General features: G+C 44.5%; 1 protein-coding gene across 1 annotated transcript in view; it reads right to left on the reverse strand.

Moving 5' to 3' along the window:
- The window catches only part of PLEKHH2 (pleckstrin homology, MyTH4 and FERM domain containing H2), a 232,244-nt gene that overhangs the window by 199,366 nt on the left and 18,380 nt on the right, over nt 1–14,498 (reverse strand). Inside the window, exon 2 of the mRNA XM_077485672.1 lies at nt 2,465–2,594. Coding sequence (XP_077341798.1) covers nt 2,465–2,587 — 123 coding nt within the window. The 5' untranslated portion in view covers nt 2,588–2,594. The remainder of the gene's footprint in view (nt 1–2,464; nt 2,595–14,498) is intronic.

Raw genomic sequence — 14,498 nt, forward strand, 5'->3', positions numbered from 1 at the left:
TCATTTATTAAGCTCTTGTAGAGTGCAACTGCACTTTTGTAAAGTGCACAACAGTCTATTTGCTTTTAGTAAATCAACCCCAGTGTGTACCAGTTTTAGAACCCCCCCCCCCATAGGCTAACATGGAGGGGCATTTAGAGGCAAAAAAAACCCCCAAAAAACTCGCCAGACTCCCCTAACAGCAGCGTTAAGGCTGCATCCATACCTTATGAATTGCGGGCAGATTTTCTGAGATTCTACTTGCGATTTCAAAGCGCTGAGGTGTGAATGACAAATCGCAGAGCCCACATTTGAGATGCCATTTGCATGGCACCTAAAATTGCAGTGTGGTTCTGCCGCGATTGTCGTGTGATAACCTTGTGGCAACCCGCATCTTGTGAAGCTTGTTGCCCAAAAAAAAAAAAGTTCAAGAGTGACTTTTGGGGGCGACATACTTCACACAATGCAGGTTGCCACGATTTATCGCGCCAGAACTGCACTGTGATTTTAGGTGCCAGTCAAGCGAATGGCATCTCAAACGTGTGTTCTGCGATTTGTCATCACACCTCTGCGTTTTGAATTGCAGGCAGATTTGCCGTGATTCTGCTCGCGAAGAGCAGAGGTGTGATGACAAATCGCAGAACGCACATTTAAGATGCCATTCATTTGAATGGCACCTAAAATGTCAGTGTGGTTCTGCCGCGATTGTTGATAACTTGCGGCAACCTGCATCGTGTGACGCTTGTTGCCCAAAAAAAAAGTTCAGGCGCTACTTTTGGACGAACATGCTTCACGTGATGCAGGTTCCCATGATTTATCGCGCCAGAACCTCACCGTGATTTTAAGTGCCATTCAAACGATAGGCATCTCAAATGTGCCTTCTGCGATTTGTCATTCACACCTCGGTGCTTTGAAATCGCGGACAGAATCGCGGCAAATCTGCCAAATGAATGCATCTCAAGTGTGCGCTGTGCGATTTGTCATCACATCTCGGCGCTTTGAAATCGCAAGCAGAATTGTGGCAAATATGCCAAATTAATGCATCTCAAATGTGCGTTGTGCGATTTGTCATCACAGCTTGGCGATTTGAAATCGCGAGCAGAATTGCGGCAAATCTGCTAAATTAATGCATCTCAAATGTGCGTTGTGCGATTTGTCATCACACCTCGGTGCTTTGAAATCACGGGCAGAATTGTGGCAAATCTGCCAAATTAATGCATCTCAAGTGTGCGCTGTGCGATTTGTCATCACATCTCGGCGCTTTGAAATCGCAAGCAGAATTGTGGCAAATATGCCAAATTAATGCATCTCAAATGTGCGTTGTGTGATTTGTCATCACAGCTTGGTGATTTGAAATCGCGAGCAGAATTGCGGCAAATCTGCTAAATTAATGCATCTCAAATGTGCGTTGTGCGATTTGTCATCACACCTCGGTGCTTTGAAATCACGAGCAGAATTGTGGCAAATCTGCCAAATTAATGCATCTCAAATGTGCGTTGTGCGATTTGTCATCACACCTCGGCGCTTTAAAATCGCAAGCAGAATTGTGGCAAATATGCCAAATTAATGCATCTCAAATGTGCGTTGTGCGATTTGTCATCACAGCTTGGCGATTTGAAATCGCGAGCAGAATTGCGGCAAATCTGCTAAATTAATGCATCTCAAATGTGCGTTGTGCGATTTGTCATCACACCTCGGTGCTTTGAAATCACGGGCAGAATTGTGGCAAATCTGCCAAATTAATGCATCTCAAATGTGCGTTGTGCGATTTGTCATCACACCTCGGCGCTTTGAAATCGCGGGCAGAATTGCAGCAAATCTGCCAAATGAATGGCATCTCAAATGTGCGTTGTTCGATTTGTCATCACACCTTGGCGATTTGAAATCGCGGGCAGAATTGCGGCAAATCTGCTAAATTAATGCATCTCAAATGTGCGTTGTGCAATTTGTCATCACACCTCGGCACTTTGAAATCGCTTTGAAATCGTGGGCAGAATCGCGGCAAATCTGCCAAATGAATGGCATTTTAAATGTGCGTTGTGCGATTTGTCATCACACCTTGGCGCTTTTAAACCGTGGGCAGATTTGCGACAAATCTGCCAAATGAATGCATCTCAAGTGTGCGTTCTGCGATTTGTCATCACACCTCGGCGCTTTGAAATCGCGGGCAGAATCGTGGCAAAGCTGCCGCTGAGGTCTGATTGCAGCCTGAAAGCGCCCAATGCGCATCGGGCATAAATGTCATTTTTGAACCTTTTCAATTTAAAATAATAATAAAAAAAGAACATAATTTTTCTTCCGTTTTCCATGTCCTTGTTATCTATGTAATCTGGATTTGGAAACATCTGTGACAAGCTGGTTCAGCGATCGCAGAAATCCCATCCTGCCCCCCTCTCTGTAATGTTTGATGACGGGACACATTAATCGTTCGGCGCTGGCTTCGTGCCTTTCGTTCCTTTAAATACGAATAGTCATGTGACCTTACCTTCTCTGCCAGCAGCTCCCTGATCCTGTTGGCTTGGATGCGGAACTTCATGAGCTGCGATTCCAGAGCGATACATCGCTGTTCCCAGTCTATGGAGCCGTCACATTCCAGCTGCTCTGCCATGCTTTCTCTACAAGAGGAGAAACACAGAAAACAGCATGAGTGGTCGCTGTGTGACAGCGGCAATGCTCCCTCCTCTACTTCCTGTAGTGGATCTGCTACTACAATGAGCCATCTGTGAGGCCGAGCTCAATCCGGCTTCTTCTACACCGAGAAAACCTCACCGTGCCGGCCCGGCTGATCTACAGCAGACACCACAAACAGGGAAAGACAAGGAAACAAATTGTTATCAACGCAACCTGTAAGGGATCCTTTCACATGGGCGGCCTGGAGGGGGGCAGTAAAAGCAGACAGTTGAGCGGCACATGACCCAACGTGTACCTGCCAAATGTCCTCTGAAAAGAGATCCACCGCAGATCACATGAGGAGCAGCTATGTTAGCCGATAAAGTGTATTTCTACTAAAAAAACTTTTTATATTATGAATGCAAAGCACTCTCTGATTGGATGAAGTGGACAGTATTCTTACCCTACGTTCACACCTGTGCGCTTTTTTGGTGCGTTTTGCATTTTGCAGAAACGCACTACAGTCCAATTTAACTATGGTTTCCTATGGTACACGTTCATGTGTTTTTCGGCTGGTGCATTTTTTGAAAAAGGGTCGGCCACCGCCACCCACCCACCCAAAAATAGCGGAAATTTGGAAAAAAACTATATTTTCTTTTTTCTATTTGAAAAGAAATCCAATAAAATCAATTTTTTTCATAAATTTAAGCCAAAATGTATTCTGCTACATATTTTTGGTAAAAAAAATTCCGTTAAGTGTATAATAATTGGTTTGTGTGATCACGGACATATGTACGCAAATGATCATGTACATATGTGTGCAGGTGATCACGTACATATGTGTGCAGATAATCATTGGGACATGTGATTTTAGTGGGACATATGTGGGGGACATGATTTTATTATTAGGGACATGTGTTTTTATTATTTGGGGACATGTATGTTTTGGGGACATGTGTGTTTTGGGGACATATGTGGGGACTGTGTTTGTACTGTGTGGTGTGTTGTGTGTTTACACTAGACTGATGATCAGTGAGTAAAAAGCTGTAAAAAGCAGCCCATACTCACTGATCATCAGCCGGCTGCAGCGATCTGCTCTCCTCTCCTCAGCGGTGACTTCCGTGTGAGGAGAGGAGAGCCGATTGCCTAGCAACCGGCTGTTTGTTTACATCACATGACGGCCGTGATTGGACACGGCCGTCATGTGATCAGGAGGGCCAATCACAGAGCCCTCCTGCCGATCTGAGATGTGCCGTGTCCGGGTGACACGAGCACATCGGGATCGCGCCGCTGCGCGGACGCGATCCCGCTACTTCTGAAGGACGTTCCTGAACGTCCTATCAGGAGTAGACGGCTCCCACCCGGCCGTATATATGCATTGGCCGGGTGGGAAGTGGTTAAAAACACTGTACATAGCTGGTTCTTAACCACTTGCCGACCGCCTCACGCCGATGTACGTCGGCAGAATGGCACGGGCAGGCATAAGCACGTACATGTACGTGATTTGCCTCCCGCGGGTCGGGGGCCCGATCGGGCCCCCGCCCGGTGCCTGCGGCGGTCGGTTTTCGTTCGGGAGCGATCCCGGACGAGGGGACGGCCATTCATTCATGGCCACCCCCTCGCGATCGCTCCCGACGAATGGAAATCCCCGGTGACATCACTTCCTCTCCTGTAATGTAAACACAGGAGAGGAAGTGATGTATTCTCTCCTCCGTGTCGGTATTTTTCGTTCCGACACGGAGGAGAGCGGATCAGTGAGTTGCACCAACACATCCCACACACAGTAGAACATGCCAGGCACACTCACACCCCCCCTTTACCCCCCGATCACCCCCCCAATTACCCCTGCCCCCCAGTCACAGTGACACCAATGTCATTTTTTTTTTTTTTTTTTTTTTTTTTGCATTGGTGTCATTTGTGACTGTAATAACTGTTAGGGCAGTTAGGGTTAGCCCCCTTTAGTTCTAATGTACCCCCCTAACCCCCCCAATAAAGGTTTAACCCCGTGATCACCCCCCGTCGCCAGTGTCACTAAGGCTGGGTTCACATTGCAGCGGTTTATGAGAACGAATGTGATTCGCACCGCACTGCAGTGCAAATCACATCCGATCTCTGTGCGATTCGAGTTCAGCCATTCGCCGCACCCGCCGCACCCGCCACACCCGCCGCACCCGCCGCAAATTCGCACGGGACCCTTTTTTTGGCCCGCAGCAGAATCGGATCGCATGGGTGTTCACACCATGCGATCCGAGTTTGCAGATCGCACTGCGATATGCGAACTGATCTGGGGGTGTCAGTAACATTTCACTGACACTCCCAGCAGTTCGCATAGGGCAGTGTGAACTGCCGCCGGGAGGCATGCGATGCGGGAACCCGCCGCGGATTCGCGGCGTTTCCGCATCGCTCCAGTGTGAACCCAGCCTAATAAGCGATCATTTTTCTGATCGCCGTATTAGTGTCACAGGTGACGCTAGTTAGGCAGGTAGGTATTTAGGTTCGCCGCAGCTTTTTATAGCGCTAGGGACCCCCATATACTACCGCATAAAGCCCCCTGATTGCCCCCTAGTTAACCCTTTCACCAGTGATCACCATATAACTGTTACAGGTGACGCTGGTTGGTTAGTTATTTTTTTATAGTTTCAGGGCACCCGCCATTTATTACCTAATAAAGGTTTAACCCCCTGATCACCCGGCAGGTGTCATTTGTGACTAATAACTGTTAGGGCAGTTAGGGTTAGCCCCCTTTAGTTCTAAGGTACCCCCCTAACCCCCCCAATAAAGGTTTAACCCCGTGATCACCCCCCGTCGCCAGTGTCACTAAGGCTGGGTTCACATTGCAGCGGTTTATGAGAACGGATGTGATTCGCACCGCACTGCAGTGCAAATCACATCCGATCTCTGTGCGATTCGAGTTCAGCTATACAGATAGTATGGCTGAATTCGTGTCGCACCCGCCGCACCCGCCGCAAACTCGCACGGGACCCTTTTTTTGGTCCGCAGCAGAATCGGATCGCATGGGTGTTCACACCATGCGATCCAAGTTTGCAGATCGCACTGCGATATGCGAACTGATCTGGGGGTGTCATTAACATTTCACTGACACTCCCAGCAGTTCGCATAGGGCAGTGTGAACTGCCGCCGGGAGGCATGCGATGCGGGAACCCGCCGCGCATTCGTGGCGTTCCCGCATCGCTCCAGTGTGAACCCAGCCTAATAAGCGATCGTTTTTCTGATCGCTGTATTAGTGTCACAGGTGACGCTAGTTAGGCAGGTAGGTATTTAAGTTCGCCGCAGCTTTTTATAGCGCCAGGGACCCCCATATACTACCGCATAAAGCCCCCTGATTGCCCCCTAGTTAACCCTTTCACCAGTGATCACCATATAACTGTTACAGGTGACGCTGGTTGGTTAGTTATTTTTTTATAGTTTCAGGGCACCCGCCATTTATTACCTAGTCTCACTAGTGTACCCCTAAATTTAGGGGTGTCTACTTTCTAAAATGGGGTCATTTGGGGGGGGGGGTTTGTGCCATCTTGGCATTTTATGGCCTTCAAAACTGTAACGCCCTTAGAAAGCCTGAAGGCGGTGCTTGGTTTTTGGGGCCCCGTACGCGGCTAGGCTCCCAAAAAGTCCCACATATGTGGTATCCCCGTACTCAGGAGAAGCAGCAGAATTTATTTTGGGGTGTCATTTCACATATGCCCATGGCATGCGTGAGCAATATATCATTTAGTGACAACTTTGTGAAAAAAAAAAAAAGTTTGTAATTTTCCCGCAACTTGTGGCAAAATATAAAATATTCCATGGACTCAACATGCCTCTCAGCAAATAGCTTGGGGTGTCTACTTTCTAAAATGGGGTCATTTGTGGGGGTTTTGTGCCATCTTGGCATTTTATGGCCTTCAAAACTGTAATAGGTAGTGAGAAGTGAACTCAAAAAATTACGCCCTTAGAAAGCCTGAAGGCGGTGCTTGGTTTTCGGGGCCCCGTACGCGGCTAGGCTCCCAAAAAGTCCCACATATGTGGTATCCCCGTACTCAGGAGAAGCAGCAGAATTTATTTTGGGGTGTCATTTCACATATGCCCATGGCATGCATGAGCAATATATCATTTAGTGACAACTTTGTGAAAAAAAAAAAAAAAAAAAAAAAGTTTGTAATTTTCCCGCAACTTGTGGCAAAATATAAAATATTCCATGGACTCAACATGCCTCTCAGCAAATAGCTTGGGGTGTCTACTTTCTAAAATGGGGTCATTTGTGGGGGTTTTGTGCCATCTTGGCATTTTATGGCCTTCAAAACTGTAATAGGTAGTGAGGCGTGAAATCAAAAATTTACGCCCTTAGAAAGCCTGAAGGCGGTGCTTGGTTTTCGGGGCCCTGTACGCGGCTAGGCTCCCAAAAAGTCCCACATATGTGGTATCCCCGTACTCAGGAGAAGCAGCAGAATTTATTTTGGGGTGTCATTTCACATACGCCCATAGCATGTGTGAGCAATATATCATTTAGTGACAACTTTGTGTAAAAAAAAAAAAAAAATTTTTTTTTTGTCATTATTCAATCGCTTGAGGCAAAAAAATAAAATATTCAATGGGCTCAACATGCCTCTTATCAATTTCCTTAGGGGGTCTACTTTCCAAAATGGGGTCATTTGGGGGGGTTTTGTACTGCCCTGTCATTTTAGCACCTCAAGAAATGAGATAGGCAGTCGTAAACTAAAAGCTGCGTAAATTCCAGAAAACGTACCTTAGTTTGTAGATGTGACAACTTTTGCGCAAACCAATAAATATACAATTATTGACTTTTTTTTTACCAAAGACATGTGGCTGAATACATTTTGTCCTAAATGTATGACTAAAATTGAGTTTATTGGATTTTTCTAATAACAAAAAGTAGAAAATATCATTTTTTTTCAAAATTTGCGGTCTTTTTACGTTTATATCGCAAAAAATAAAAATCGCAGAGGCAATCAAATACCATCAAAAGAAAGCTCTATTTGTGGGAAGAAAAGGACGCAAATTTTGTTTGGGTACAACATTGCATGACCGCGCAATTACCAGTTAAAGCAGCGCAGTGCCAAAGTGTAAAAAGACCTCTGGTCATTTACCAGCAAAATGGTCCGGTCTGAAAGTGGTTAAGGAGTGGGCCGGGAAGGGGTTGTAAAGGTTGTGTTTTTTCACCTTAATGCATCCTATGCACTGAGGTGAAAAAACACCTGTCAGTGACCGTCCCCCCCCGCCCCCCGTTTTACTTACCTGAATCCTCAAACTTGTCCCACGGGGAGGCGCCGTCTCTCTGCCAAGGGTTCTCGGCTATTGATTGGTAGCAGCGCAGCCATTGGCTCCCGCTGCTGTCAATCAAATCCAATGATGCGGCTGCCGGGGGCGGGGTCGAATCCTGCATTTGGCGTCTATGGACAGCGGATGCTTGACTCGGGAGTGCGCTCACAAGGTAACCCCCCTGGAGGAGGAGCCGAGAGAGAGCCGCCGAGGGACCCCGGAGGAGAGCAGGTTCAGGGCCACTCTGTGAGCTGCACAGTGGAGGTAAGTATGATATGTTTGTTATTTAAAAAAAAAAAAAACTTTAGTGTCACTTTAAAGAGGAACTGCAGTCCGCTCACATAATTCGTAGTAAAAATATCTTTGCCATTCTGAAGCTTCCCTCCAACCACTTTGCATATTATTTTATATATACTGTGATTCTGTACTTGCTAAATATGCTGCAGAAATCTCCAACCACTGAGTCTGGCTGCAGCCATTTTAACTGTGAGCAGCTGAAGCTGCTGCCTGTTCACTTCCTGGATTTACACAGATACACAGAGGCACACCTCCAGCTCTGCAGCTCTCATTGGGCCTCTTATGACTCATCCCCCCTCCCTTCCTGGAAGAGAGAGCTGTACATGTAGTCATAAGCCTAGGCTTTTTACCAGACAAGAAACAGGAAGTTGGCTGTATAAGGTATTTATTGGCAACAAAAAAAAAAACGTTACTATCCAAAGTTAAAACAACAAGGGCAGAAGATTTAATTAAAATAATGACTGAAGGTCCGCTTTAACAACGCTGAGCCTCCGTGATTGGAAGAACTGAAAACCAATAAATGATTAGGGGTGGGTCAGGGACAATCAGGGTGGACAGGAGGGACTTTTACAAAGTAAAATCTGGGTTTGCACAGATGTTTGGTGCACACAAAGTGATTTTATATGCTTGGTGGCTATTGAGGAATCTGTTTCAGTGAAAGTTTTTCTGCCTGGAGTTCAGCTTTAAAGTGTTACTAAACCCAGGACCCTGCATTCACTATAACTGGTCTCCCACAGTACACAGAACATGTGCACAACGAAAAAATATGTTTTGTTTCGATTTGGTATTTACATAATTCAGTTTAGTTAAATTTGCTTGTTCGCTCGTTTTTAGAATTCGTTTGGTTTATGCGAATTCGGATCTATTTTATTTTTCCGAATTCAGAAAATTCAAATCGAATTCCATTTGAAATCAAATTTATTCAGTTCGAAATTCGAATTTTGGAAGATGGTTATAGTGTTTCTATTTCATTCTATTGTATTGTTTTTTTTTTCTAGTCTATTCTATTCTTTTATTTTCTGTTCTATTGAAATTCAAATTTATTCTATTCCAATTACAGAAAACAACTATATTATTATATTCTTTCTATTCTATCATTTTCTATTCCATTCTTTTCTATTCTATTTGAATTTGAATTTATTATATTCAAATTTTCAAAGATGGTTATATTCTTTCTATTCCATTCTATTGTTTTTTTCTATTTTATTCTTTTATTTACTGTTCTATTCTTTTCTTCTCTATTATTTTCTATTCTATTCGAATTTAAAAAAATGTTATTAAATGATATTAAAAATTTGAAAAACAGTTATATTTTATTTTATTCAATATATGGATATATTCTTTCTATTTCATTCTATTGTATTGTTTTTTTTTTTTTTCTAATCTATTCAACTCTTTTATTTTCTGTTCTTTTTTTTATTCTATTGAAATTCAAATGTATTTTATTCAAATTACAGAAACAGCTATATTATTACATTCTTTCTATTCTATTGTTTATTCTATTCTATTCTTTTCTATTCTATTCTTTTCTATTTTATTCGAATTTGAGTTTATTCTATTTGAAATTCAAATTTTAGAAGATGGTTATATTTTTTTCTATTCCTTTCTATAGTTTTTTTTTTCTATTCTATTCTTGTATTCTCTGTTGTATTCTTTTCTTTTCTTTTCTATTCTATTTGAATTTATTTTATTCACAATTCAAATTTTGTTGTTATAAAATTGTTGTTATAAAATTAAAGAATATATAACAACAACATTTTTTTGTTGTTATATTCTTTCTATTTTATTATTTTCTGCAATAATTTTATTAAATATAAAGTGCTAAATACCTTTTCCCATCAGCAGTATATAGCAGTCTTGTGGCTTATAATTATTATTATTTTATTATTATTATACAGGATTTATATAGTGCCAACAGTTTACGCAGTGCTTGTGACTTCTATTAGTGTCTGGCCGAGCACTGGTTAAAGCTTGTAGGAGGAGTTTTCATTCTCCCCTGATTGCCCTATGAGGCTGTAGGATCCCTGACCCTCTGTCTGCATAGTGCTGATTGGCCCTGTGCTGATCACATGCACTCTCCACGAAAGAAAAACGCTCTAGTAGTACACACCAAACTGAGCATGTGCAGAGTGCCTCCAAGGCTCTGTTCTGTAAGTAGATGGATTGGGGCCAGTAAAAGAAGGAGAGGATCAGAGAAGACAGGACCAAACAGCCTCTTTACACAATACAGAGGATTAACGCCTTAGGTTCCACATTGAGTATAAGAAACATACTTTACTGTATATATACAGACCGATTTTACTGTTGTGGGTTTAGTAACACTTTAAATGCTTGCCTACTGCCGCACACACATACGTCAGCACAATATCTCATACAGGCAAATGGGCGTACCTGTACATCCTTTGGAATCTGTGGCCTTGGGGGCACGCGCACCCGCCACGGGAACGTGCCCGCGGGTCCCGGGAACTCTATGTTCGCAGGCGGCCTGCGATCATCAGACGGAGAGGCAGAACGGGGAGATGTCTATGTAAACAAGGCAGTTCCCTGCTCTGCCTAGTGACATGACAGAGATCTACTGCTCCCTGTCATCGGGAGCAGTGATCGCTGTCATGTCAGTGGAAGCCCCCCCCCCACAGTTAAAATTACTCCCTAGGACCCACTTAACACCTTGATCGCCCCCTAGTGTTTAACCCCTTCCCTGCCAGTGTCATTTATACAGTAATCAGTGGCTATTTATAGCGCTGATCGCTGTATACATGACAATGGTCCCAAAATAGTCTCAAAAGTGTACGATGTGTCCGCCATAATGTCGCAATCCCAATAAAAATCGCAGATCACCGCCATTACTGGTAAAAAAATAAAATAAATAATAATAAAAATGCCATAAATCTATCCTCTATTTTGTAGACGCTATAAATTTTGCGCACAGCAATCAATAAACGCTTATTGCGATTTTTAAAATATCAGCCTAAACTGAGGAAAAGATGTGTTTTTTTTATATATATTTTGGGGGGATATTTACTATAGCAAAAAGTAAAAAATATTGCTTTTTTTTTTTTTTAATTCTCTGTCTTTTTTGTTTATAGCGCAAAAAATAAAAAAACGCAGAGGCGATAAAATACCACCGAAAGAAAGCTCTATTTGTGGGGAAAAAAAGGACATCAATTTTGTTTGGGTAAAACGTGACTGCGCAATTGTCAGCTAAAGGGACGCAGTGCCGAATTGCAAAAAAAATGCCCTGGTCAGGAAGGGGGTAAATCCTTCCGGCGCTGAAGCGGTTAAGAATAAGCAAAAAAATTTAACCCTTCATAATGTACTTAGAATGCATGACATCTGTTGTGTTCAGTTGATTCTACATGGTCAGAAGACAGAACTCTATGTCAACAATGTCTGAGGATGGAGGAATTGTTGGTATGTCCGACACCATGTGACACCGTGAATCTGTCCCGAGCTTAGAGGAATATATTGACTGTTTACTGCATGCTCAATACATTCTTTCATGCTGAGAGCAAACATCAGGCACAAAATATAAGCCTAAAGCAAGTGTCGCTGGGTTAACAATGGGTAACAAAGTATGACTGGCAAACGAAGGGGCTTTAGACCCTTGGTGCTAAACCTAAGGCCCGAGGGCCGCCTCCAACCCTTTGGTATATGATATGCGGCCCTTGGACCTCAGCAGTCTGCAGTGGGAATACTGATTAGGGCGGGAGTCTTAAACTCAATTTCATTGCGGACCGCATCAGCAATATGGTTGCCCTGGAAAGGCTGGTTGTATCTGTAAGCCCTTGTACACACGGTCGGACATTCTGACAGAAAATGTCCGATCGGACCGCGTTGTCGGATAATCCGACCGTGTGTGGGCTCCATCGGACTGCTTCCCGTCGGAATATCCGACCGACAAAGTTTTAGAGCTGGGCTATAAAAATTTTCGACAACATGATCCGATCGGACCTTGTCCGATCGTTTGTAGAGAATTCCGATCGGACAAAGTGCCACGCATGCTCAGATCAAATTCCTAGACCAAAGCTATTGGCTACTGGCCTGAACGTAGTCCCATCGTAACAAAATAACGTCATCACGTTCTGAACAATCGGATTTTCCGACAACTTTGTCCGACCGTGTGTATGCAACACCAGTTTCGGACAAAATCCGATGGATTTGGTTGTCGGAATGTCCGACCGTGTGTACAAGGGCTAAGACTATATAAGTATACTCCTCCTGCTGAAGAAGCTGGGGAGGGGACCGGAACCAGAAAGTGCAGGGTCTGGAGGAGGACCAGAGGAGAGCTAGAGTCAGAGTCCCGGAGTCTGCTGAGACCAGGGGAGGCGGAGATAAGGGAGTGCTGCATCTGCATGGTGAATGCAGGATCTGGTGGAGGAGCTCTGTACTCCTTTCAGTTGCCGACTGCTGAGACGGGGTGGGGGGGGGGGACTTTGATCAGAGAGCCTCTATGAAACTGCACATGCAGGATCTGTAGGAGTCCTGTCTTCTTCTCTGCTGCCAACTGATGAGACACGTGGGGGGCAGAGATGAGGGGGATGCTGCAGTTGCAGGAGAGGTTCTAGGGCAACATGAAATGGCCTGGAGGGCCAGATTTGTCCCTCTGGCCTTGTATTTGACACATGTAGATTAGGGTAAAAGCCAGTGTTAATTTTGTCAAAAACATTTACGTCAAAAACATTTAAGGGAACAAGTACATGGGGCTTATCTTTACCAAACCATCACTATTCCTCTTCAAGGATCTGCTGGTGGAGTCCTTGCTTCTGGGTATGAGGGAACAGGTGAATGGGGGGGCTACCTTTACCGAACACTCACTTCCCTTCTGATAGGACCTGCTCATGGAGTGCCTGAGTTTGGGTATGGGGGGAGCAAGTACTGTACATGTTACCTACATTTACTGAACCCTCCTTTCCCTGATAGGATCTCATTGAGTCTAGCATTTGGGTATGGCTGAACAAGTGCATGGGTCCCACCCTTAGTATTACTATTATACAGGATTTATATAGAGCCAACAGTTTGCGCAGCGCAAAATGAAGGCAGACATTACAGTTACATTACAATTTGATAAAAGAGGAATCAGAGGGCCCTGTCTTTACTAAACGTTCACTTGCTTTCTGCTAAGATCTGCTCCTGGAGTCTCTGATTGTGGGTATGGGGGAACAAGTACATGGGGTCTACCCTTACCAAATATTCACTACCTCTCTGTCAGAATCTACTGGTGGAGTCCTAGCGTCTGGGTGTGAGGGAACAAGTGAATAGGGGCTACACTTACCTAACCCTCACTTCCCACCTGCTAGCATCTGCTGCTAGAGTCCCTTCCTCTGGGAATATGGGGACAAGTGCATAGGGTCTATCTTAACATACCCTCACTACCCTTTCTGCTAGAATCAGCTGCTGAAGTAACTGCTTCTGGGTATATGGAAAAAGTGTAAGGGGCCTACCTTTACCAAACCTTCACTAACTGTCTGCTAGGATCTGCTACTGGAGTACATGCTTCTGGGAATGGGGGAACAAGTACATAGGGGCTACCCCTGTCATACCCTTACTTCTCCACTGCTAGGGTCAGCTGCTGGAGTCCTTGCTCCTGGGTATGGAGGAACAAGTACATAGGGACTACTCCTACCATACCCTTACTTCTCATCTGGTAGGATCTGCTGCTGGAGTTCCTGCTTCTGGTTATAAGGGAACAAGTACATAGGGACTAGCCCTACCATACCCTTAGTTCTCCTCTGCTAGGATCAGCTGCTGGAGTCCTTGCTTCTGGGTATGGGGGAACAAGTACATAGGGACTACCCCTAACATACCTAGGGTTGCCACCCCATCCCTTTAAACCTGAACACTTATTAAGTATACAGGTTCTGTGGCTGATTACAGTGGTAATTAAACTCATTTGGTGCCTTATCTGCATTAAATTAGCCTCAGAACCTGTGTAATTCATATGTGTTTGGGTTTAAAGGAATGAGGTGGCAACCCTAACCATACCCTAATGCCGCGTACACACGACAGGACTTAAGTCCGGCAGTTCTGACGGACTTTCCGAATGAACAGACTTGGCCACACACAATCACACCAAAGTCCGACGGATTCGAATGTGATGACGTACGACCGGACTAGAATAAGGAAGTTCATAGCCAGTAGCCAATAGCTGCCCTCGCATCGGTTTTTGTCTGTCGGACTAGCACACACACGAGCGGATTTCTCGGTAGGAACTGGGTCCAGCGGAGTTCTGGCAGAAAAATTTGAAACATGTTCCATTTCTAAAGTCTGTCAGACTTTTGCAAATCAAAAGTCCGCTGCAGCCCACACACGATCGAATGGTCTGCCGGAATCATTCC

The sequence above is a fragment of the Lithobates pipiens genome, unplaced genomic scaffold (genome assembly GCF_037356315.1).
Source record: "Lithobates pipiens isolate NorthernLeopardFrog02 unplaced genomic scaffold, aLitPip1_a1.2 Scaffold_18, whole genome shotgun sequence".
Taxonomy (NCBI): domain Eukaryota; kingdom Metazoa; phylum Chordata; class Amphibia; order Anura; family Ranidae; genus Lithobates; species Lithobates pipiens.